The 25,036-nt window shown below is 42.6% G+C and overlaps 1 protein-coding gene across 4 annotated transcripts in view; it reads right to left on the bottom strand.

Annotated features, from left to right (window-relative positions):
- KIF13B (kinesin family member 13B) overlaps nt 1-25,036 on the bottom strand; it is a 210,024-nt gene that overhangs the window by 23,076 nt on the left and 161,912 nt on the right. For all 4 annotated transcript variants that reach the window (XM_002689472.6, XM_010807728.4, XM_015472410.3 and 1 more), the window contains 4 exons: nt 24,683-24,760; nt 23,013-23,066; nt 12,796-12,895; nt 7,055-7,188 (listed from right to left, as the gene is read on the bottom strand). In XM_002689472.6, coding sequence (XP_002689518.4) covers nt 7,055-7,188; nt 12,796-12,895; nt 23,013-23,066; nt 24,683-24,760 — 366 coding nt within the window. The remainder of the gene's footprint in view (nt 1-7,054; nt 7,189-12,795; nt 12,896-23,012; nt 23,067-24,682; nt 24,761-25,036) is intronic.

The raw sequence follows: 25,036 nt of genomic DNA, 5'->3' as shown, positions 1-25,036 counted from the left end.
TCCACCTAATCTAACAAAGAAAAGAGGAAATATGACTGGTAGAAACAGGACCTATTTCATTCCTCGGTTCTTACTGGGAATATTTTTACATTTTCAAAATCTTATTTTTTAAAAAACAGAAGTGACTGAAATCCATAGCGGTGCTGGGAGAGGACCCTGCTGTCTATAAATCACTGTGCTGGTGCACGGTTGTTGCCTTCTCTTCGTTAATATCACTTCATTGTTCTGCGCCCTTCATTCTGCTGTTTTCCTGGAACCATCCTTATACGATTCTTCCCCGCCTTCTGTGTTGCCATCCCTTGAATGCTTATACAGTCAGCTCTCTCAGTCATTGTTCGGTCAAGCTATAAATAACTCCTTTAATCCTTCCTCATAAATCATTTCTGATGTTATTCTCTGAAATAATTCCAGTTGGTCAACGGACGTCCAGTAGTAAGGCACCCAGAGCTACGTGCAATGATCTAAGTGTCCTCGAATGAGGCCAGAGAGAATCCAGGCGTGTGTTTAGGTTGCTGTGTCTCTGCTACTGTGACTCTTCCAGAGAAGGAGGTTAAGTCTCCAAACTAACTTGGGACAGAAACAGAAAAAGCAAGAAGCTTTAAGATCTTTCATCACAGTTAGGTGGGAAACAGAGAGAAATGGCTTTGAAAACGAAAAGAAATGAGTGTGCTTACCTTACTCTATGGCCTGCTGTGTTACTCTGTGCTGTCTCTGCGGTTCCACTGTGTAGTAGATTTAATGGATTTTAGGGGATTTCTGTTTAGTTTTTAAATTTTATTTCTGCATTGTTTTTGGCTGTGCTGGATCTTCACTGCTGCATGCAGGCTTTTCTCCAGTTGCAGTGATCGGGATTGCTCTCTACTTGCAGTGCATGGGCTCCTCATTGCTTCTCTTGTTGGGAAGCATGGGCATGAGGGCGTTCAGGCTTTGATAGTTGTAGCAGCCAGGCTCTAGAGCACAGTCGCTCCTCAGTATGTGGGATCTTCCCAACCCAGGGATTGAACCCGTGTCTCCTTCGTTGGCAGGCAGATTCTTTACCACTGAAGCCACCAGGGAAGCTCCCCCTCTGTTTAGTTTTTTGTACCATCTCACATTACAAATCTCAAGCAGTGTTACTATCTATTTATTGTCTCTAAGTTGTATGCAATGTTCATATCAATATTTATCCCTTCCTGTATTGGGAGAATTGATCCAGCTTTCTTTTAGGCATATGCACTGATTTCTATTTTTCTGGGTTCTATCTTACACGTTATTCTAAAATCTGTGCTAAGTTTTTTAGTGTGGTATTAATTAGTTAATGACTATTTATATAGGCCATTGAAATTAATGCACTAACGAGTCACTAGCAGCAAATAAAAATGAGAACCAAAATAGAGAGCAAACTTGGAGTATATGTGTATTTCTTTATGATACACTAGACACCTTACACTGGGGTAGAGCAAAGCCAGGCAGCAGGCAGGGTGGTGGCGAATGTTCATCAGCATAAATTTTATCTTAGTCTCACTAGATTAGTGATACAGAGGAAGGCATGGTGTCCCTCTGTTTCCATAATGCATCTAACAAAACCTCCTATAATCTCCTTGGTAGAGAGAGGGGAAAACGGGGGTAGGAGGTGGCAGTTACTGAACAGGCAGAGCTGAAACACGTCCACTGGCCACTCTGTGGCTTGGGGAGGAAGCTCCAGTCACATATGACAGAGCACTCTCTCACGCTTAATGTTCCATATTTTGTTTGTGACTCAAATGCAGAGTATGCCCTTCAAAAGTTTGCAGATGCTAATAAGAACCAATGTACCTTTAATTATTCAAAGGATATCTTGCTAACCTAGGAATGCTGAAACAAAATCAAGCTGACAAATTTTAGGCCTGAACCTGAAGATTCTTATTTAAGTATTTTTATGCTTCAATGAAGGGGCTTCTCTGGTGGCTCAGTGGTAAGGAACCTGCCTGCCAAGCAGGAGACTTGGGTTCAATCCCTGGATTGGGAAGATCCCCTGGATAATAAAATGGCAACCCACTGCAGTATTCTTGCCTGGGAAATCCCATGGACAGAGCAGCCTGGTGGGCTACAATCTATCGGGGTCACAGAAGAGTCGGACATGACTTAGCAACTAAACAACATGTGAAGTGAGGTTGCTTGGTCGTGTCCGACTCTGCAACCCTATAGACTGTAGTCCACCAGGCTCCTCCGTCCATGGGATTTTCCAGGCAAGGGTACTGCAGTGGGTCGCCATTTCCTTCTCCAGGGGATCTTCCCGACCCAGGGATCGAACCCAAGTCTCCCACATTGCAGGCAGACGCTTTACTGTCTGAGCCACCAGGGAAGTCAACGTGATAATAAAAAGAGAAGTGCACTGGCCAGAGAGTAAGCAAATAAACAAGCAAATGAAAAGGGGGAACATTAACTGACCAGAAGCACAATGAACTGAAACTTTCCTTAAAAAAAACCAAAAGTGCTCTCATGTGCCGCTTTGGTAGAAGCACATTAGTCAGAAGAGGACGATAATAGGCACACTGTTTTCAAGCAAAGGGATTACAGTATCACTTCTGGGCTCCCCACTTCAGCAAGACCCTGGCAAGACCACTGAAGAACGATGAGGCATTTATTGTAAGAGACAGAGCTGACATCTTTAGCTGTTAGGACTGGAGAAAGCCTAGGAGAGTAAAGAATCCTTAACTTCTGGGCAACAGCAGAAAAAAGCAGAGGCAAAGACTGGGTGGCAATAAGCCAGCTATTTTCCTGAAGGACTCGGAGGGTCCACAGAGAGAGAAAAAAGTAAGAACTTCAACTCTGGGGGATCAAGTCTGATTTCCAAGTGAATAGGATGCCATTATAGTGATGATAGCTGTGAAAAACTGGAAAACACTAAAAAAAAAGTCTCGTCGGTACAGCAATGTACTGGGTGTTATTTTGAGATTCCATTGTTGCAAAAGTGCCCCATTTCCAAGGATGAAACATCATTTAGGTGGTAATGACTTAAAGCATATTTAAAGTGGCCCTAGTAAGAGAAACCTCTATATTGATATTGTCTCTGTATTTCTCTAGATCGACACTGTCTCCATACTGATAGTGAAAATTATAATTTACTTCTCTAAAAGCTTTAGTAAAGATAGCAAAAATGAGAAGAACAGAAGCATCTCTGATCAACTAAGAATAGTTGAACAACTTTAAGAACAGTTCTTCAGTGGAACTTGCATCAGTCTAAGAAAGACACTTCCTGAATAAGCCTTGATATCTCAAATCCCCACTTGGGTGCAATTCCCTCACCTCTGAACATTAACCACAGTCCTTTACACTGGGTATATTCCAACTATCTAATACTAACATCTGAACATACATCAATGGTCAACCAACATACACTTTCCTTCAAGGATTACATTGTAGAGGAGATAACTAGTAAACATATAAATTTAAGTCCCAACAAAAAGTTAAATAAGGGAATACACTGTATTGTACGGTAGAGGCTGCTCTTTTAGTTTGGTCGGTCCAACACATTCTAAATTCAAGCGTATTTGTTTCCGTGGCCTTTCTTGACCCTGACAGTAGCAGACCAGTCTCCTAGAGGCTTACTAACCACACAAAGACTTTGGGGAAGAGCATTCCAAGTAGAAGGAAATGCAAGGAAGAAAACTCTTGAGACCAAAAGGAGCTTCATGTGTCCATGAGATCAACAAACAACAAAAAGGCCAATCAGTATGGCCTAGCGTGGTGCACAAAGAAGAAAAAAAGGGAATAAAGATGAAAGGTCAGGGGCTGGATCACACAGGACTCTGTAAACCACAGTAAGGAATTTAGATTTTATTCAGTGAGAAGCAATGGAAGGTTCCAAGCCATGAACTAATATAAGGCCTTGGGAGCTCACTCTGGCTTCTGGCTTCTCTGTGAGTAACAGACTCAGTGAGGCAAAAAGCATCAGTTGATCAGCTGGTAGCCTGCTGCATAATCACGGCCAGAGACGATGGCTTGGATGAGTGATGAGAAATGGAGTCATCACACTGAAAGTGGTACCTATAAAACTTTACTGATGGTCTATTTGTGAGGTGAAGCAACAAGGTGGACATCTGTGCTATACACTGAGATGGGCATACATTAATACTTCAGAAGTATTCTGTATGCTGGAAGTAAACAGACTTGTGAGCTGAAACCGACAGCAATGATATGAACTTGTAAAATGTGAAAGTCTAATTGATTTGTAAGTGGAAAAGCTGAACGGGCAGTTAGCTCCACGAGGCCAGAGCTCAGGGGCGAAGCCTGGGCTGGAGACAGAAATGTGAGCATCATCAGTGCATAAACAGTATAAGCCACAGAGGTGGATGAGGTCACCCAGGAGGGTGCTCTGGAACCCCTGAATGTTAGCAGCTGGACGGAACAAAGGGTCCCAGAACAGGCAGAAACTGAGAAAGACGGAGCAGTCAACGAGGGAAGCCAGGCGAAGGGCTCAGTGCTGAAGTCCAGAGATGAAAATGCTTCCTGCACGACTGTCAAGTCAGAGGAGGACTGAGAAGTGCGGCGAGAGAGATGCGACTCTGGTGACCTCGAGCAATGGTCCTTCAAGGGACTGTGGTTTCATAAACCAACTGGGAACAGTTCAGATCCACCACTGGGCACCTTCAATAAGGCTACTTTTGTGTTTACGTTTTCATTTATTTATGAAACATGAAGCACTGGGGGCCGCTTTCTCCAATACCTTTGCGTGTACGTGCTAAGTTGCTTCAGTCGTGTCCGACTCTCTGCGACCCTGTGGACTGTACCCCACCAGGCTCCTCTGTCCATGGGATTCTCCCGGCAAGAGTAATGGACTGGGTTGCCAAGCCCTCCTCTAGGGGATCTTCCTGACCCAGGGCTCGAACCCGGGTCTCTTACATCTCCTGCACTGGCAGGGGGGTTCTTTACCACTAACACCACCTGGGAAGGCCTTTGCACATATATGCTCAAATAAAATAAATTGAATGAATATTACTTAAGGTATCTTCAAAGTATTTCAAAGTTACCTCTCTTAACCTGGACACTGCACACTGCAGTTTCCACCAACCACTAGACTGCTTTCTAAACCACTGCTCTTCCTCTCATATCCGGAAGAACCAGTCGCTCACTGGCAAGAGAAGAAAGGTTACTTCTTATGGTAACAGGTGCTCTGACTTACATCAAAACCTTGAAGCAACTTTAAAAGAATACTTGTAACTCTGGTCATCTGAGTCACTGACTTCTAACGTGACTCCAATTTCCTTTAGCTTACGTAACTTTGTCTTCACCAAACAGCAACTGAAAAACAGTGGCTATCAAACTTAAATTAAATGTGAATGAAAATCACCTTACCTCGTGTGTGTGTGCTCAGTCACGTGTGACTCTTTGCGACCCTATGGACTGGACTGTAGCCCACCAGGCTCCTCTGTCCATGGGATTTGCCAGGCAAGAGTATTGGAGAGGGTTGCCATTTCCTACACCAGGGCATCTTCCCAACACAGGGATCGAACCCACATCCTCAGCATTAGCAGATGGATTCTTTACCACTAGTGCCACTGGGAAGCCCTGAAAATCACCTTGTGGACAGAGGATGAGATGGCTGGATGGCATCACCAACTCAATGGACATGGGTTGTGTGGACTCCGGGAGCTGGACTGGCATGTTGAGGTTCATGGGGTTGCAAAGAGTCGGACACGACTGAGCGACTGAACTGAACTGACTTATGTTGTTGTTTAGTTGCTAAGTTGTGTCCATCTCTGTGTTACCCCACGGACTGTAGCCCGTGTCTACTCTGTCCATGGGATTTTCCAGGCAAGAATACTGGAGCGGGTCGCCATTTCCTTCTCCATTGCTACTTATAAATGCAGATTATCAGGTGGCCCAAGGTGAGGAATGGGTTCTAAGATCAGGCCATATTTTTAAGTTACCTTTTTAAAAAGCTACTATGGAAATTCTGGCACAAACAGTCCATGAATCATACTTTGTGAAACAACAACACAGCAGTTTAGAACAAAATAAGGTGCGCAAGAACAAAGCCTGGAAAAATCCTTGTTGCCTACCCCCAAGTAGCAGGTTGGCTGTTTCTTTTAGCTCTCACCATCTCAGATTCATCCTGATAACAGTCAGGCACCCTTTATGTGCCCAGTTAAATTTAAACATTTCCAAAATCTCAAAGTTTAATTTTTTTCATCCAATATGAATCTACGCTGGTATAATATGCTCATATACTGCTAGCTTGAAAAAAATACCTGCACAGCAGCCTTACAAAACTATTACCTTGAATATACACTCATGAACTTAGAAAATTCTTTTAAAGAGTTAAGGTCTCAGGCAAGGACTCGCCTGCACTTCTGCAGCTTGAATGTTTCAGTGAATGCGGAGAAGCTGATGTCAAAAGACCTATTTCAACAACTGAACTTGCATTATATGTGTTTTTGAATGAGTATAAATAAATCCTCATTTATCATTTTCTGCTGAATTCACACCTAGAGGAGGCTAGAGACTGCATTTCCAACAGGCTTCCCATGCACCATCACATACAAGCAGTTTCCTGATGATCTGGAAAACCCTTTCACATCTTCTCTGAAACTTCTTCTAAGGCTGGGTAGAGAGTTTCAAGAAAAACAGGCCTAAGACAAGTGATCCCTTTTCATATTTAACTGAAAGAACAGGTAAACCACAGTAGAGGAAAAACGTTGAGCGGCAAGGACGGGGATGATGTTAAATTGTTTGAAATTAGAAATGAAATCAAGAATTAAAAATAGAATTACATTTTCCGTTTGGCAATATACAAACAACACTAAGTGCACTTCATAAATTTCACTATTGTTGCTCTAAGTGATATTACCATAAATCACATTAGGAGCGTACTTGGCATTTTTTAAAAGCAAAAAGGATTGAGAGTGTCAATACGTTTAAACAGCTCTGTTCTCTTCGACGAGAGTGGAAGAGAAATTATCAGAGCTTTCACCAGGTCTGAAAGCCCAGCTCTGACACCCCCACTCCCCTCTCCCCTCCAGCTTCAGCGCACAGGGAGCAGGGCTGGGCCAGCGACCCGTTGGGAGCACGTGCGCCCTCCCAATGCTTTTACCTGATGCACGAGGGGAGACAGCTGTTTGCCCCTTTTCTCGTCACGGACGGGGAAGAGAGACTTTAGCAGCTTCGGCATCTGCGGCACCAAAGACTTCACCGGGTTCAAGTAGGAGGCTGCGAGGCTACTGAGTCCTGCCGAAAATATCGAAAGGAAAAGGGATAAGGCAAAAGCGATTACAGAGATGCTCTCCTTACTGTAAACTGGCCAAACATTGTTTGTAAGCAAAACAAACAATAAAAATTTTAAAGGTATACTGGGAAATTAATACTAAAAACAGAACAGTATTACGTGTATCATGTGCTCACTCGGTCTTGTCCGACTCTGCGACTCCATGGACTAGAATACTGGAGTGGGCTGCCATTTCCTCCTCCAGGGGATCTCCCCGGCCCAGGGACTGAACCCACATATCCTATACTGGCAGGTGGATTCTTTACACCACTGAGCCACCAGAGAAGCCCAGAGTGAGGATGATCCCTAATCAAATACATATCTAGTCAATGATTAACCAAAGGCTGATCACAAAAGGAGAGACAATCAGACATGATATGTCTCCTAAGGGAAGTGCTCATTCATTTATCCTACCTTCTGCCCCTGCCTCAAACTAGCCTGAATCTGACCATGGCTGCAGATCTAACCACCAGTTTACAGGAAATACACTGGGCAGACTATCATGCTTAAATAACTTGGTGAGGATGGCAAAAATAAAAATGTACAGTCTACGGCACAGAACCTGGTCTCTTCACCAAATACAAACGCAACAGGGAAAAAAGATGAAGAGGCACACACTAACTAAACGGATGTGTGTGTGTATGTTAGTCGCTCAGTCATGTCCAACCCTTTGCAACACCATGTGCTGTAGCCCGTCAGGCTTCTCTGTCCATGGACTTTTCCAGGCAAGAATACTGGAGTCGGTAGCCATTCCCTTCTCCAGGGGATCTTCTTAACCTGGGGATCGAAAGTAGGTCTCCTGCACTGCAGGCAGATTCTTTACCATCTGAGCCACCAGGGAAGCCCCAAGACGTATCAACTAACCATAGTGTGTGAACTTTACTTGAATTTTCATTCAAAATAACTAAGAAATACTCTTGGATCCACATGGGGAACTCTAAACACTGGCTAGATGTTTAATAATATTTTGTGATTATTTTTAATTTTTCTTCTTGAAATGTCACTGTGGGTATTCCTTTAGAAATATATGTACAAACATTTACAGATGAGACAGTGTCTGAGATTTGCTTCAAAGTCATCCTGAGCAGATGTGGAGATGTAGTGGGAGCACAGATAAGTAAGCCCAGTGATAGTCTGATCATCCTGAAGTCAGCACGGGGCACTTGAGGGCACCTCATGTCACTCTTTCTACTTTATATACCTGATATTTTCCACAGTAGAAGGATTCTTCAGAGTGAGAGCAAAATAAAAGCTTTAAACATACACAAGAAAGAGTTTGTCACTAAAAAAAAAAGATCATTGCTAAAACCACTGATGATGGATAATATGATGACTAAAAAAGAAACTCAACTCAGAAGAATGCAGTGAGGAGGAGCAAGAAGCAACCATGAGCAGAACCAAGCAGTAAATATATAAACCAAATAAACATTCATTAGCATTTTTTTTAATTTATGGAATTTTAAAACAAAGTAGTAGTCTACGACCAAATAATTTCACCCTGGGTATTTACTGGACAGAAATGTTACTAAAACACTGATACACAAACAAGCTTCAGTCACAATAGTGAAAAAGTGGGAACAAACCAAATGTGGATAAACAGGAGGGCTGGTTAAAACTGTGATAAATTCCACTGTGACAGTGAAGTCTGTCTCGTAAAAAAGAATACACTGCTGATACGTGCAAAGGTACGGATGACTTCAACAGATACGCTGAGCAAAACAAGCCCAGCACAAAAGAGTACACACAATACGATTCCGTTTAATGAAACCGAAGAACAGGCGAAACACTGAGATCCGAACACTGACCGACTGTGGCGAGTAACCGGAGTCACACAATCGTCTACAGCTGGACTGTGGTGTAAGTTACATTAGTAAACAAATTTGTCAAAACTCATTAGGTATGACTCATAGTCAAGAAAAATACAGCCAGAAACAGACTGTGAAATTGGTCCTGATGCTAGACTGAGCGGACGAGGATTTTAAAAGCGCCTTTTATACATAGGTACAAGGATTGAAAGAATAATACAGCCTTAATATATAAAAAGGAAAGAAATATCAGCAGAGAAGTTAAAACTATTTAAAAAAGAAGCAAATGGAAATTCTAAAAACTAAAAATATAACTGAAATTTTAAAGTTCTTGCTTGTGCTTAATAGAAGACTATAAATGGCAGTAGAAATTATCCAATCAGAAGAAACAAGAATAAGATAAAAAGATGAAAAATAGAATAGAGTTTCTGAGACTCATAGGGCAATATAACGTGTGCAATTAGATTTTCAAATGGAGTAGAAAGAGAGAAAAGAACAGAGGAAAAAAATGTAACGAACTAACAGTTGAATACTTCCCCAAACTGTTGGGGAAACCCCAGTGTAGAGACCCAAGGACATTGGTGAAATCCAAGTAAGATAAACACTAAAAATACTACACCTAAGAACATCATCACCCAACTGCTGAGACAAAAAATAAAGAGAAAAATTGGAAAGCAAACTATGTAAACAAAGACACATTTCATGTGGGGAGTGACATAAATGACGGCTGAGTTGTCACCAGAAAAGGAGTCTGAAGATGACGCAGTGTCTCGGAAGTGCTGAAAGAGGACAAGCTACCAACTAAGAATTCTCTATCCAGTGAAAATATCTGTCAAAAAAAAAATGAAATACAGACATTCTCAAAAGGAGAGATCTTCCTTCACAAGGAAAACTGTACAATAAGAAATAATACAAGATATCCATCAGGCTAAAGAGAAACAGCATCAGATGAATATATGATTCTTCAGGAAGGAGTAGATAGTGACAGAAATAATAAATAGAAAGGAAAATATAAAAGATTATCTATAGTCTCTTAATTTCCTTAAAAGACAAATAGCTGTTTTAAAGAAAACAAAAAAATGTATAACATTGTAAGGTGAGTGCATAACACCTGTAAAAGCAAAAGATAAAACAATAATATAAAATACGAGGACTGGAGGAACAGGAAAATGGAACTATACTGATGCAAGATTCTTATAATTATGCAGTGTGAAATGATAGATTATTAACTCTAAGAAGACTGTGGTAAAGTTAAGCGTACCTACTGGAATTCTTTAACAAAGACATTAATAAATAAATGTCATTTGTTGTTTTCAGTCACTAAGTCTCTTTGAATGCCTGACTCTTTGTGATCCCATGGACTGCAGGCTGCCAGGCTCCTCTCCAGGCAAAAATACTGGAGTGGGTTGCCCTTTCCTCCTCCAGGGGATCTTCCCGACCCAGGGACTGAACCCATGTCTCCTGCATTGGCAGGCAGATTTTTTACCACTAAGCCACCAGGGAAGCCCTAATAAATAAATACAGGTATTAAAAAAGCCAAAGATAAAAATACTATAAAATATTTTTCAATTAACACAGAACAAAAAAGATTATAGTGGAAATAAATAAAAAGGCCAAATAGAAACCAAGAGCAACACGGCAGACATAATATTTTATGTAAAAGAACTAAACATTCCAATTAAAAAACAGAAATTGTCAGACAAGATTAAAAAAGAAACTCCATACCTAAATATGCTGTCTATAAGATAATCACTCTTACAGATACACATAGGCTAAAAGTTTAAAGACTGAGGAAAAGATACACCATGCAAGCAATCTGCAAAAGAAAACTGGTGTGGTGATACTAACATCAAGCAAGACAGACTTCAAAGTCAGAGTATTACCAGAAAGATAAAGGGACATGTCGTAAGGAGAAACAGCACTTTATCAGCAAAAAAAAAAAAAAATAACAATCTCAATGTGTGTATACCCAATAACAGAGATTCTAAATTAATTATGCAGAAACTGATATAATTATAGGAAAAAATAGACAATTTCACAAGCATCTATAGATATTCAATGCCTTTTCTCAATGATTGATAGAACAAATATGGGGGGAAAAGTCAGTAAAATTACAGCAGATTTGAACAAGGACATCAACACCTAACTGACATACACAGGACGCTGTGCCCCAAAACAGAAGAGACCTTTCCAAGTACACACAGAATGTTCACCAAGACAGAACACAGTCTCAAAAAATTTTAAAAGACTGAAATTTTAAAGAGTCTGTTCTCTGCACATTATGGAATTTAAAAGGAAATCAATAATAATAATACACCTTTGAGATATAAAAAAACTGAATTAACATGGTACCCAGTAATTCATGGGTTAAAGAATAAATCACAGAGAAATTAGAATATCTGGAATATAATGATAATAAAAGCACATCATGCCCAAATTTGTGAAATGAAGAAGTAACAGACATCAACAAAACAGAAAATAGAATCAAGTTTGGCTCTGTGGGAAGATTAAGAAAACTGATAAACCAGTCTCAAGTGTATTAAAGAAAAACAGAAAATAAAAATTATCTATTCAGAATAAAAAGAAGGAGCTTGACAGATTCTATAAACATTAAAAGATCAATAAAGGAAACTTTAACATTTATGAAAATCAAGTAATCTGATGAAACAGAAACTTCTCTAAAAAACCATCTTTGAAAACTTACTTACAAAGAAACAGAAAAAGTTAAACATTAAAGAAACTGAAGTCATGATCTCAAATCTTCCCACAGTGAAAATTCCAGACCCAGAGAGTGTCACTGGTGAATCTTATCAAACGTTTAAGGAAGTAGTAAGACCAAGTTCACATGAGCTCAGGAACTTCATCGTAAAAGATGATGAAATTTTTCTCATCATTTTGTGTTCAGTTGCTAAGCTGTGTCCACCTCCTTGTGACCGCATGGACTTCAGCATGCCAGCCCTGTCCTTCACTATCTCCTGGAATTTGCTCAAACTCATGTCCATGGAGTCGGTGACGCCATCCAACCATCTCATCCTCTGTCGCCTTTCTCCTCCTGCCCTCAATCTTTCTCATCACTTTATGAAATCAATATAATCATGATACCAAAACCCTAAACAAAGACATAGTTATGAAAAAGGTATATATATTCACCGTAGGACACATACATGAAACTCTAAACAAAATATTAGCAAACAGAATCAAACAAATATGAAGGACAACACACCATGATCAACACATCATTTCTCACAGGAAAGCAAGATAAAGTCAACATTCAAAACAATGTGACTCAACATATTATGATAAGAAAGGGAGGGGCTTCCCTGGTGGCTCAGTGTAAAGAACCCACTTGACAATGCAGGAGAGACATGGGTTTGGTCCCTGAGCCAGGAAGACCCCACATGCCTCAGTGTAACAAAGCTCGTGCACCACAGCTACTGAGCCTGTGCCCTGGAGCCCAGGAGCCACGACTGCTGAAGCTGCTGCAGTCTAGAGCCTGCGCTCCACAGCAAGAGAAGCCCGAGCACAGCAACTAGAGAGGCGCGCTCATGCGCTGCAACTAGAGAAAAGCCCGCAACGAAGACCCCGGATAGCCAAAGATAAGTAAGTCAATAAAGGTACAGGAAAAAAAGGGTGAAACTCAAATAGGCATTAACTAGTACGACTTAGTAGAAAATCCTGATTTAAATGATTTTTTTAAATTTTAAACTATTTCTGAAAGATACTCATATTTCACGAGAGTGATTGAAAAACAAAAACATAACTGACCTGGATCAGGAGAATGGTTACTTTGGGGAGAACGGAGGGCTGGAGTGATTCCTTTGGAAACTGCAATTTGTGATACGTCCTGTTGACTTTCCCACCGGCCCTATTAAGGACAAAATCGGTCATTCTGACTTATCAATCAATTTTTTAAAAATTTAAAGATATTGAAGAGAAAAATGTTACACATTGCTAAAGCTTTATTCTTGCTGAAGACATGAAAAATCTGATTACCTGAGCATAATACTGTTAACAGCATAATACTATTCCTCTCCTTTACAGAATTGATCTCGCTAATAATACTTCCCACTTGGATATCCCCTTCAGTTATAATTTATAGTCTCCTAATACTCTTTCTGAAGGAGATCAGCCCTGGGATTTCTTTGGAAGGAATGATGCTAAAGCTGAAACTCCAGTACTTTGGCCACCTCATGCGAAGAGTTGACTCATTGGAAAAGACCCTGATGCTGGGAGGGATTGGGGGCAGGAGGAGAACGGGACGACAGAGGATGAGATGGTTGGATGGCATCACTGACTCAATGGACGTGAGTCTGAGTGAACTCCGGGAGTTGGTGATGGACAGGGAGGCCTGGAGTGCTGCAATTCATGGGGTCGCAAAGAGTCGGACATGACTGAGCAACTGAACTGAACTGAACACTCTTTCTCCTGTATCATACTGCGTCTCACAAAACATGGATATAATAAGATATTTTTTGAAATGCTCCTTCTGCCTGCTCCTTAGGCCCTTTCTGCTTTTGTGCCTCAAGATACACTTTTTCCCCCCAAAGGAATGTTTTTATTTAAAATTTTTTTAATTTAATTTCAAATTAAAATTATTAAAAAAATTTTTTTTAATTTATTGGCCACATCACATGGCATGTGGGATTTTAGTTCCCCCACCAGGGATCGAACCCACGCCCCCTGAAGTGGAAGTGCAGAGCCTTAACCACTGGACCACTGCAGAAGTCTCAAGATACCTTCTTTCACTTCAGATTCTAGACTGAAACCCAGGAACCACTCTAATACCGTTCAGGTTTCTTCTCCGCTAACATACCACTCATGAAAGAAACACTCCAGAACAGTATATTACCAAGCCTCTCATTTTTAACAGATGCTAAAAATGAGTTCTAGTTAAGCCCAAACCAAGCAGTCATCAAGTTCCCAATAACACAGGTCTCTGAATTAACAAATCTGATTGTTCTTTCAACTTGTCTTGTTGTCACTCAGTCGCTCAGCAGTGTCTGACTCTTTAGCGACCTGGACTCCAGGAGGCCAGGCTTCCCTGTCTTTCACCAACTCTCGGAGCTTGCTCAAACTCATGTCCACCGAGTCAGCGACGCCATCCAACCATCTCGTCCTCTGTCATCCCCTTCTCCTTCCACCTTCGATCTTTCCCAGCATCAGGGTCTTTTCTAATGCGTCAGCTCTTTGCATGATGTGGCCAAAGTATTGGAGCTTCAGCATCAGTCCTTCCAATGAATATTCAGGACTGATTTCCTTTAGGATTGACTTTAACTTGTCTTGTAAACTCTCATGAAAGAGATTTTGTTGCAGAATACAAGAACAATGTCCATCAGGTAATGGAGTAACTTACTTTTCTAGAACTTGTGGTGAGCCATAAAAATGGTCATGGCACCAAAGCACTTTGAACATCAGTCCCACCCAGGGAAAATAAACCTCCGCCCAGGCTACCAGCACAGAAACCAGTAATGGAGAGGAGATGCCAGTCTTTTCAAAGCTGTACATCCTCTTTAGATCCTTTGACAGTCACTCTTCTTTTCCACCCCAGTTAAAAAAAAAAAAAATGGTGTTTTCTGTTAGATTAAGCTACTACTCCCCAGATGAGTGACCCTGACGATCAACTTGCATCTTTATTAGTAAATTGCCTGCAAAGTAAGCTCTTTGCTGCTCCTGAAGATGGATGGAGGTAGAAAGCCCTCTTAGGTTGCCGACATGTATTGGAAACCTATTTGCTTTTAGCGGCAACCTAAGTACCGATCATAAAATCAATAAGCCTTAAGTGATTCGGATCCTGTTTACTTAGAGAAAGCCACTTTCTGAGGGAACTCTCTCAGCACTTGAAAATTTTTTTTCCATGTTCGTGTATTTTGGACTATGCAGAGCCCCCGTTGCTGCCTGGGCTCTTCTCTGGTTGCAGTGCTCGGGCTTCTCGTTGTGGGGGCCCCTCTTGTTGTGGAGCACTGGCTCCAGAGTGCACAGGCTATAGCAGCTGCAGCACGTGGGCTCAGCAGTTTCAGTTCCCAGGCTCTAGAGCACAGGCTCGGCTGTCACATGGCATGTGGGATCTTCCCAGACCAGACATCGAACCCGTGTCTCCTGTACTGGCAGGTGAAGTCTTCACCACTGAGCCACCGGGGAAGCCCAGCACTCTATATTTTAAAATGTGGTAGGATGCTCAGCATTAGGAAGCAAGGGAGCAAAAGACACATGAAGAGCTGATGAGGACGATGAACCCTGAGCGCATCACTGTAGGAGCGTTTGTGTTACTATGAACCACACGCTGATTTACATACTTTGTTTCATTAATGTCTTCTGCCTTTGAATTATCTGTCTGGGAAGCTGCAGCTCTGTGTGCCCTGGGACGTCATAATTGGGTGTCGGAACAGTGAGGTCAACACTTTGGAACTTCTCAGGGGATGTAAAGCTTCATGCCGTGTTCACGGGATTAAGGTCATGCCTGGCTGTTCTGAAGACAACTTACTCAATTTGAGGATAAATTTGTTTCCATACTTTAGACTTGTCTTCCTTGTTCGGCAGCTGACACAGTAGCACTCTGGCCCTTAGGAAAACCAAGCAGCTAATTTGAAGTCAGCCCCTCAGCTGTGCGGTGTGCATCCACTGACAAATAACAGAGGTGTCACCTCTTCCCCAAGGCACACTCGGGGCTCTGCTAGCTTCCCAGGTAATTTTTCCCAGCTGGCACTCCCACACACAGTGTTACTCTCGAATCTGAACAGAGGCAATAACTCTTACTGTCTCGTATATTCAAATATCTCAAGTGAGAACCTTTGAAAGGATGCTCACCGTACTTACACAGCGCCTCAGCCATATTGCTAACTCTATTGGAGAATGAAAAACGGAGACATTTCATTCATCCATCTCCCTTAACCATCATCTTAACCTTGAGAAATCTCAGTCTTGCCGACCAGAGACGGGAACATGGAGTATCTCAAATCGCTCTGGGACAGAATAGGCTCTGCTTCCGAGGGAACAACAAATTTGGATGATAAACCACTGCCCTCTCCTCTTTCTGACCCCGTGGATCTCTAGGGAGACACTCCACTGACATCACTCACTAGATTTTTCTCCGGCAGCATATATCCATTCTCTTTCCAGAAGCAGAATCTGTGGTTCAGGGTCTAGCAACACACACTGCCCCCCAGGGACAAGGCAATTAGTGTCTTTCTAATAAAATTTACAGGGCTTCCAAGGTGGCTCAGTGGTAAAGAATCCACCAGCCAATGCAGAAGACCCAAGTTCAATTCCTGGGTTGGGAATATCCCCTGGCGACGGAAATGGCAACCCATTCCAGTGTTCTTCCCTGGGAAATCCCATGGACAGAGGAGCCTGGTGGGCTACAGTCCATGGGGTCACAAAGAGTTGGACACAACTGAGCAGCTAAACAACAAGAATAACAATAAATTTTATATCCTTGGCCACTCCAGGGTGATTCTCCCACTACTGAAATGTTGGGGAAGAGAAAAGGAAGCACCCCAGTTAAAGGTACTTCAGAGAGAGATGAACTCAAGATAATGAATAAAAAGGCCTTGGCCAGACACTGGAACTTTCTGTCATCATATGGGCTCAGTTCTCAGTATGTTTTTTTTTTTTCTTTACACTTCTACCATTGCAACCTATGCTCCATTACAGAACTCTTGGAAAGATGAATTCTGAGATGTTTCTGACATTTTTTTTTACCTCTATCAGCCTTCAGGATCAGCCACGAAGGGAGGATGTGAGAGTGGAAATTCTGGCTTCGTTTTGGGTCCCTAAACTAGCTTCATAATTAGTAGGAATTATTTGTGCTAACAGGCTGAATTCGAAGATATAAAACATTATTCAAGGTAACAATTATGCTTAAAGGCAAAACGCAACAGGAAAAAATGCACAAGGCTGTCAGCTGACCTGAGGACGCGGATGGTCCCTGCAGGGACCTCCAGTTCTCCTGCTCCTGTTCTCCAGAAAGACACAAGTGCTTTGGGTGTTCTCTACAGAGGTCTGGCTTGGATCAGGAAAGTGACAAAGAGGTAAATGAAGTGCCAGTGACACTCCAGGTCCACAGGCGGCTACTAACGCAGCTCAAGAAGAGGTGACTCCCCTTTGGCACCAACCATAACCAGTGTGGGGCTGAATGATTGCAGTTTTCAGGAAAGCGATGGAGCCAAAACATACAACTCAGCTTTGTTAACTGAACAGTCATTCGGATTTTTGGCTAATTTTTTTTTTAATATTTATTTGGCTGCATCGGGTCTTAATTGTGGCATGCAGGATCTACTTTCCTGACCAGGGTCAAACCCAGGACCTCTGCTCTGGGAGCATGGAGTCTTAACCACTGGACCACCAGGGACGTCCCTGGCTACTTTTAGTTGCATTTCAAACTGCATTTGGAAGATGACAAACATCTCACTAACTTATTTTAAAATACACGATTCATTTAAAATGGCTTTAGTAAGTAATATCAGTTATTTCTTCTTGACAGAGTTTCTTAAATCACAAACAGTCTCACCACACAGCTATTGTTTAAATGGAAAAACGATCTGTTGGAACTAATTCTGCAACTAAACTATGAGTCTAATCTGGTAGACTGGTCACAACAAGTTTGCTAGGTTTTCGTTATGTCTATTTAAAAAAAAAAAAAAAAACCTGCCTAACAATAATGATGAAAGAGCCAGTAACAGTAAATAAAAGCATCACTGCAATTAGGAATATTTTATATTTTTAATCGCAAAGCTTATCAAGAGTGATTTAAGCCATAAGGTGAAATTAAGAGTTAAGGGTAGCTAATAAAAATTCAATGTATCTTTCTAAGATTAATTAGCTCACCCATTCCATCTTGGTGGAGCTCAGTAAACAATTCCAATTTTCATAGGTATGGAGCATCAGTGAATGAGGGCAGGCAAAATGTGGCTGGCCAAAGTCCAAGTGTTAGAGGCCAAGGTGCGGTAAGGTTTCAGTACCTTACCACTTGCTCTCACCTCCCCAGAAGCCCTGATCCTAGTGAGCTCTGCTCTTGCCTCCCAGCCACAGCTTTTAGTGTTACTTTGCTCCCAACTAATCTCTGCCATGATATTAACGCAAATGAGGAGGGAAGGCAGACCTGAACCTCCTCTGCGGCTCTCCCGCTTTTTCACGTAATGTGAACTAATTTTACTGTTGTGTTATTTACGTGGCAGGCAACAGAGCACCCCAGGTTCTCTGGTCCATAGCTTTGAGTCCATACTCAAGGAAAGAGGGACAGACATATAGATAATGGAACAGAGAACCCAGAAAGAAGTCCCCATGAGTGTGCAAGGTAGATGCAACCAACAGGATTATAATTTTCAATTATTTTAAAATACAGTTTCTAGCATTTTAAGCAGTGATTCCAGGCTAAAATTGTATTTCCAACTCAATTTCATTGTGTATTAAGTACCTCCATGCAAAGAGGCCAAGATGGAACCACTGGGCTGCGTTCTGTGGTGTTGAAGGAAGGCCCGAGGCACTTCCGCTCTTCCTTTGCTCCTCTCCCCCTGCATCCCATGCTTGAGAAAAGGATGTCTTACAAATTCTCAAACATTTACCGTACCATCGGCTTCATTAATGAATTAACTCTACCCCCTCACATCCCAGAGCCTCGTACACTCCATCAGATGCCTTCATTCCTGGCATCTTCTGACAGATATTTTCATAGTCCCAGGGAACGAAGAACTGTATATCCTGACTTCCAAAGTTATTTTTACAAAAGGGTAAGAGCCCAAAAAAAACTAGTACAGTGTCAAATGCGGTTGTCTTATAAAAACTACATTTAAAAATGCATTCGCATTCTCAAGGTAAAAGCAAGCATGCTTTCAACAGGAGGATAATACATGTATCCCACTCATTCAGAAAAACCTAATGGATTAATTACCTCTCCCTGGATCTCTGAAAACTGAAGAATGCAGGAAGTCCCCAAAAGAAAAGAAAAATACATGAGTCTCTGAGGTTTTCCAAAACAATTTCTTCAATAATCGCTCGAGGATTTTGTGTGAAAATTATTATAGATAAAGCAACTGGAGAGTTTCTCAAACCACTACTTATAGGAGAATAAAATCTACCTACCATAAAGGGTAGAGGATATCAATATTTTCCTTTTAATTCTTTCAGTAGGTAATTTGTTCCCATGATCCGAAAACCAAGTAATATAAAAAGGCACACCATGAGAAGCCTCCTGCTTCAGGTCCCCACACACTCCCGCCCTCTCCCTAGACAGGAAGTAGCGGCATCTGTTTATGATACATCCTTACAGGGTTCCTGCATGCGTGTGTACACCTAGCAACAGCCACACACACTCTTCTCTCGCGCTCCCCACTCCCGCACAAACAGCAGCACACTGTGCTGCCCTGCATTTTTAATCACTAAGTGTATCCTGGTGCTCTTTCCATATTAGAACCTGGAGGGGTTCCTAATAATTTTTATAGCTGCATAGTATCCATTTGTGTGTGTGTGTGCGCACATGGACACAGATAAAACATATTTAACCAGGTCAAACCAACAGGCATGTGACTTGTTTCCAATCTTCTGCCATTATAAACAGCATGGCGATGGCCCTCAGGTACGTGTCACTTCTTACCTCTATAAGCACTGCTGCTGTATAAAGGGGTTTTAATAGGATCTAAATGATTCTTACATCAACTAGTTTAAACACTACCCCATCCTGAGGAATGCTATTACGGGCAGCTTTGTAACAATTCTGAATTCAAGGCAATGCCATTCTGGATGCAGTTTACCACTGTTTGGTTTAAAAGGCCAAAGGGAGGACTCTTCTGTTCCTTGCTGCTACTGGTGGAGGGAAAGATTTCTTTACTCTCTAGGAAGAAAACACAATTTTAAGAATATTTATTCTAACAATCTTTTAAGATGCTCTGCTTTAGATGATAAAACCAGTGAGAGCCCCTCATCCGCAAACGGGGCAGCTGCTCTGTGCTCCCTGCTGAAGTGAGCCTGGAGTCAAATCCTCTGCCAAGTGTTTCATGGCTTTGTTTCCTAACATCAGGTGTGGTCCTCTGTCACCTGAGTCTCCTTACTCATTCAACAGGTCCATCCACTAAACCTGTCTTAGGGCAGTTTTCCTCTACCTCTCCCCTAGTGACAGCAAAGGGTCTCTGATTTAGATACATGGACATTCATATAACCTACTGATATGGACACAGCAGGAAGCAAGGGATCCAGGGTGACAGTGATGAGGTGGAGGGAAGCCTGGCTGTACCTGGTAACTGTTCAGGACCGAGGGGGCCAACAGTCTACAGGAAGATGAGGAGATGGCTCCACGGCTGACCTGGGAGCACAGTTAGGAATGGGAAGCTGGCCCTTCTGCTCTCCCTGACAAGACTGCCACTGTCCGTCAGAGCCCAGGGACACTGTCCATGCAGAGGGGTGAGACAGAAGACTCCAAACTGCTGCAGTGGGAGAGAAGGGTCCTTCACTGTTGGAGGTGTCTGATGAGAATGGGAAACACGCTGACACAGAGCAGGCAGAGCCAGCCCTCTGCAGCTGGGGCGGTGCCAGGACACCAGTACAACCTGAGAGGGTGGAAATCAGACTTCCCTCATCTTCACTAAGTTTCCTATCCCTAACCCAGGGGCCCCAGGACATCAAGATGACTGAAAAGGGGAAGGTCTTGGTAGAGTAACAAAAAACGTGCGACATTATTTACTCATTTAATACATCCTGCTAGAAACTCCCTGGTGGTCCAGTGGTTAGGACCTCATGCTTTAATTGCAGGGGTGCAAGTGTGCTCGGCTGTTTCAGTCATGTCCAACTCTTTGTGACCCCATGGACTGCAGCCTGCCAGGCTCCTCTGTCCATGGGATTCTCCAGGCAAGAATACTGGAGTGGGTTGCCATGACCTGCCCTCCAGGGGTTCTTCCCGACCCAGGGATCGAACTAGTGTCTCCTGCATAGGTTCTATCATTAGTTGGGGCACTAAGATTCTGTATACTGTGGCCACAAAAACCAAAACCCAAAACAACCAAAAACCCATGTCCTAACTTCTCCCCAACCCTCCACAGAGACTGCCCTGGGAAAAGGCCTCCAATAAACTTCGCTCTCACACCCAAAATAGTCTCTTCAGTCAGTACAGTCTCTGAAGCATCCAGAAGGAGTTCCTCCAGGTTCCCAGCTGCTGTCCCCACTACCTCTCGTCTCTGAGGACTCCCGTCTGTCACCCTGGCCGGCTGCTCCCCCTGCACAAGCCCTTAAACATCACTGTCACCCCACACAACCTCGCCTCCCTGTCTGAACCTCTTACGGCCAATTCAGGAGACTCGGGTGAATCCTTGACTGTTCCAACCAGGCCCTGAGCTCCCCAATCTGTGTTCAGCTCAGGCTTCCAGAACCCTGAACTGGCTGACACACCTTCTGTCCAAAGTTGAACTAAATCATTTTCTTCCTCAAACCTGCCTCCTCACATTCTTCTCTCTACTATGTTCCCAGAACCCATGTCAGCCAGTCTCCCCCAGCTCCACCTCGACGCTCACGTCCCCAGAGCTCTAGAGGCTCCATTCTCCTGCGCGGGTCCTGACTCCCTTCCCCTCCCCTCCCACTGCCGAGACCTCTCCCCTAGACCTGCTCTGTCCACCCTCACTTGTGTGTTGATAACAGTACACATTTCTACTATATACATTATTCTAACGTAATTTTATGGACCACAGCCAGGAACATGAGTGGGGTCGAGGTGGACTGCCTGAAAGTGGCCCAGCTCCCCCACAACTCCCCAATACATCATACAGCAACTTTTGAAACAAGGGCCCTCTCTCTGGGCTCTGCCCTGCACTGCACCCTCTGCTTGACTCAGGCTTCCTTCTCCCTCCATGCTTCTGTTCACACTCTTGCTTCAATCCCTTCGGCTTGGGTGGATCTTATCATCCTTCAACATTAAGCTTCTGGCGGTGGCAGCGGGGGGAGCGGCGCGGAGAGGGGTTCCCCTCTTTGCAGCCTTTCTTGGTCCTTGAATAATGCCTACAGGAGTGTCCACGTCCTCCTCTGGGTTCCTACTCTATCTAGGCATACTTCTATTATAGCATCTATATTCCTTTATTCTATTTGAACGTAGATGAGACAATAATTTTCTTTCAAGTAGATATTACTGTTTTGTATTCTTTTTTTCCATTTAAACATAAAGAAACTAGCAAGAGAGAAGAGCTGAAAATCTTTTGGCCACTTTTTTCAATGAATTTATGATAGAGGATTTGGGTTAGATGGATTTAAAAAAAAGTCATGGTTTTTCTTATGTTTTCCTTAAAATTATTCATTATATCAATAATGACAGTTTTCCAAACACTCTGCTTGGTTTAGGTGATTATAACTGTGCTATGCCCATCACACCTTTCAGTGGACCTGTATCAAGGAGTGCTAAACCCTAGCACACTTGTAGACTCACGGAAGGGGGTCAATGAATTGATGAACTAGTGCAATCTCAGTCGTATCCAACCATCCACCTATGACTGTTTTCAGTGTGATCCTTTTAAGTAAATGATAGTGAATTATCTATGCTTAAAACTCGTTAAATTGGGGAAAGCTATATTAACAAGTACATAAATACATCCCAGCTAATAAAATTTCTGTTCCCTTATTTTTCTTTCTTCTAACATATAATATTAACTTTTAAACATAGTCTTATTCGTCACAAATTTTCAATTACTTCATCCATATTTTAACTATTAAAAATCTGAAATGAAGTTCCTTTTCTGACACAAACTGGAAGAATATGTTTTCAACAGGAATAGGAACTTAAGCAACTAAATTGTTTAACCCTTAAAAAGCAGAGTAACAATAAGGTTTCAGTAACACTATTTTAACTGGCAGATAAAAAGAAATGAACTCTAAACACTTTCCAATAAATTTCACATAGTATTGAAAAGTGGAAGAAGTTTTGGCATGCACAACGAGCGTGTGATACTTGAGAGGAGGAAAAGTTGGATGGGAAACATGTCTAAGACTGACAGAAAATAGTTCTGAGCACTTACCTTGTTGCTACCCAGACTGGAGGGTGGAATAAGATCCTGGCGGCTGCCAGACAACTGAAGAGGGAACGGAGAGGACAATTAGCCCTTTGTGTGCAAAAGCACACACATCCATGATCCTGGAAATACATCGCTTAGAAAACCAAATCAACAGAATGTTAAAGCTGGGTGGTATGAGAGAGGCTGCCAAGACCAAGCTGCAGACTAGACTCACGGCCTTTGGCACCCTGTTAGGCACGGTTGCTGTTTTTGTTTTTCATTGAATTAACACTTTGAACAAGGCAGGTTTGTATAAGATCAGATGTCCAGCTCACATAGTGGTAATAGCCAACTGGGCCCAAGTAAGGGACACCTGATTTGTTTATTCACTTCTATGTAAAGGATACCAGGCTACTAGTTTCCTTGTTGTTGCTGTTGTTTAGTTGCAAAGCCGTATCCGACTCTTGCAACCTCATGGACTGTAGCCCGCCAGACTCCTCTGTCCATGGGATTTCCCAGGCAAGACTACTGCAGTGGGTTGCCATTTCCTTCTCCAGGGCATCTTCTCGACCCAGGGACTGAACCCAGGTCTCCTGATTGGCAGGCAGGTCCTTTACCACTGAGCCACCAGGGAAGCCCACTGGTTACCTTATCGTGTCCTGATCTGACGACTCCTTTCTCTGGGTACTGCAGTAAATGTATACACAGAAACTACTTATTTTAAATCATAGGATTCTAAGTACAAAATCTCTGCACATACAGAGATTTTAGTACATCATTCAGTGCATTTTAGTACTTCATTTTCTGAAGGAGTGAGAAGATATTTATCTGAGTTAAAGGGAGGTTTTTTTTTTTTTTACTGTCTGAGAATGTTCCCAATCTTTCCGTCTGAGATCACCAGTGACATCACTCAGTCTCAGGGAGCCACCTGTGCCCTCCAGCCTGACACCCATCCTGTCCTGTCTGTCACTGGGATCTCGCCAACACCAGGGTTAAGGGTCAGCTACTCTTTATTTCAACATTTATACCATGGTTTCCCTTGGTGTGAAGTTCAGACAACAGTGTACTATTTCTCACATCCACCTCTTTATCAAAAGTAAGGAAAGTAGAGATAAATCACAGGGTTTCAAGCATTATTTCTTTGTGAAGAATTATTTGTAAGCTTCATATTCATGCGAAGAATTATTTGTAAGCTTCATATTCATGTAAATTTTATCTATGTTTTAAAACACAACAACAAACTTATGACACCGTGACAAAACAAACCTAACTGACTTGACTCACTTATGCTCCCTGGATGACCTTTGAGCAACTGAGTTTATAAACAAGGTCCAGACTTCTCCTCAACCTGAAAGTAATTAAGTTCAGGCTAGAAAATTCAAACGGCTTTCCTCAGGCACTACGTTAGCTTTGCTCACCTGACACAGTCACTGTGCCAGGCACCCGAGGTATGAAGATAAATGAGAAGCAAATCCAGAGGGACTTACACGGATGCTTACCGTGTAACATTAGGACGGTCAGAGATGGAGGGCTGCAACGATGCTACGGGGTAGAGAAGTGAGAACTACAGTCAGTGCAGAGGAGGAAATGATACCCGAGATGAGACTTAAAGGATGGAAAGGAGTTACCCAAGGAAAGAGGAGGAGCAAAAGCAGGTCCTGGGCTGAGCACAGGCTGGGGTCCCACGCACTCACTCTGTTCACATTAGGAGAGCTGATGCTCCTCCTGCTCAGCTTCCCTTTTCCCGTCAACTGTTCCTTCACGGCAACTTCCTGTGGGTCAGAGAAAACACAGAGGAAAAGCACGCATGAGACACACACTTCCAGAGCAACAGAGTCTAAAGCAGGCTTTGAGCTGTGGACATATTCCAAGCTCTTTACTTACTGGAGTGGTGTGGTCATGCCACACAGCTTGTGGGATCTTAGTTCCCTGACCAGGGATCAAACCCATGCCCCCTGTAGCGGAAGCACATAGTCCTAACCACTGGACTGCCAGGGAAGTCCCCTGGTTCTTTAAATGACAGCTGTTACTTCATACAACAGAATGAC

The sequence above is a fragment of the Bos taurus genome, chromosome 8 (genome assembly GCF_002263795.3).
Source record: "Bos taurus isolate L1 Dominette 01449 registration number 42190680 breed Hereford chromosome 8, ARS-UCD2.0, whole genome shotgun sequence".
NCBI classification, from domain to species: Eukaryota; Metazoa; Chordata; class Mammalia; order Artiodactyla; family Bovidae; genus Bos; species Bos taurus.
The sequence above is the reverse complement of the archived record's forward strand: the minus strand, read 5'-3'. Positions and strand labels throughout refer to the sequence as shown.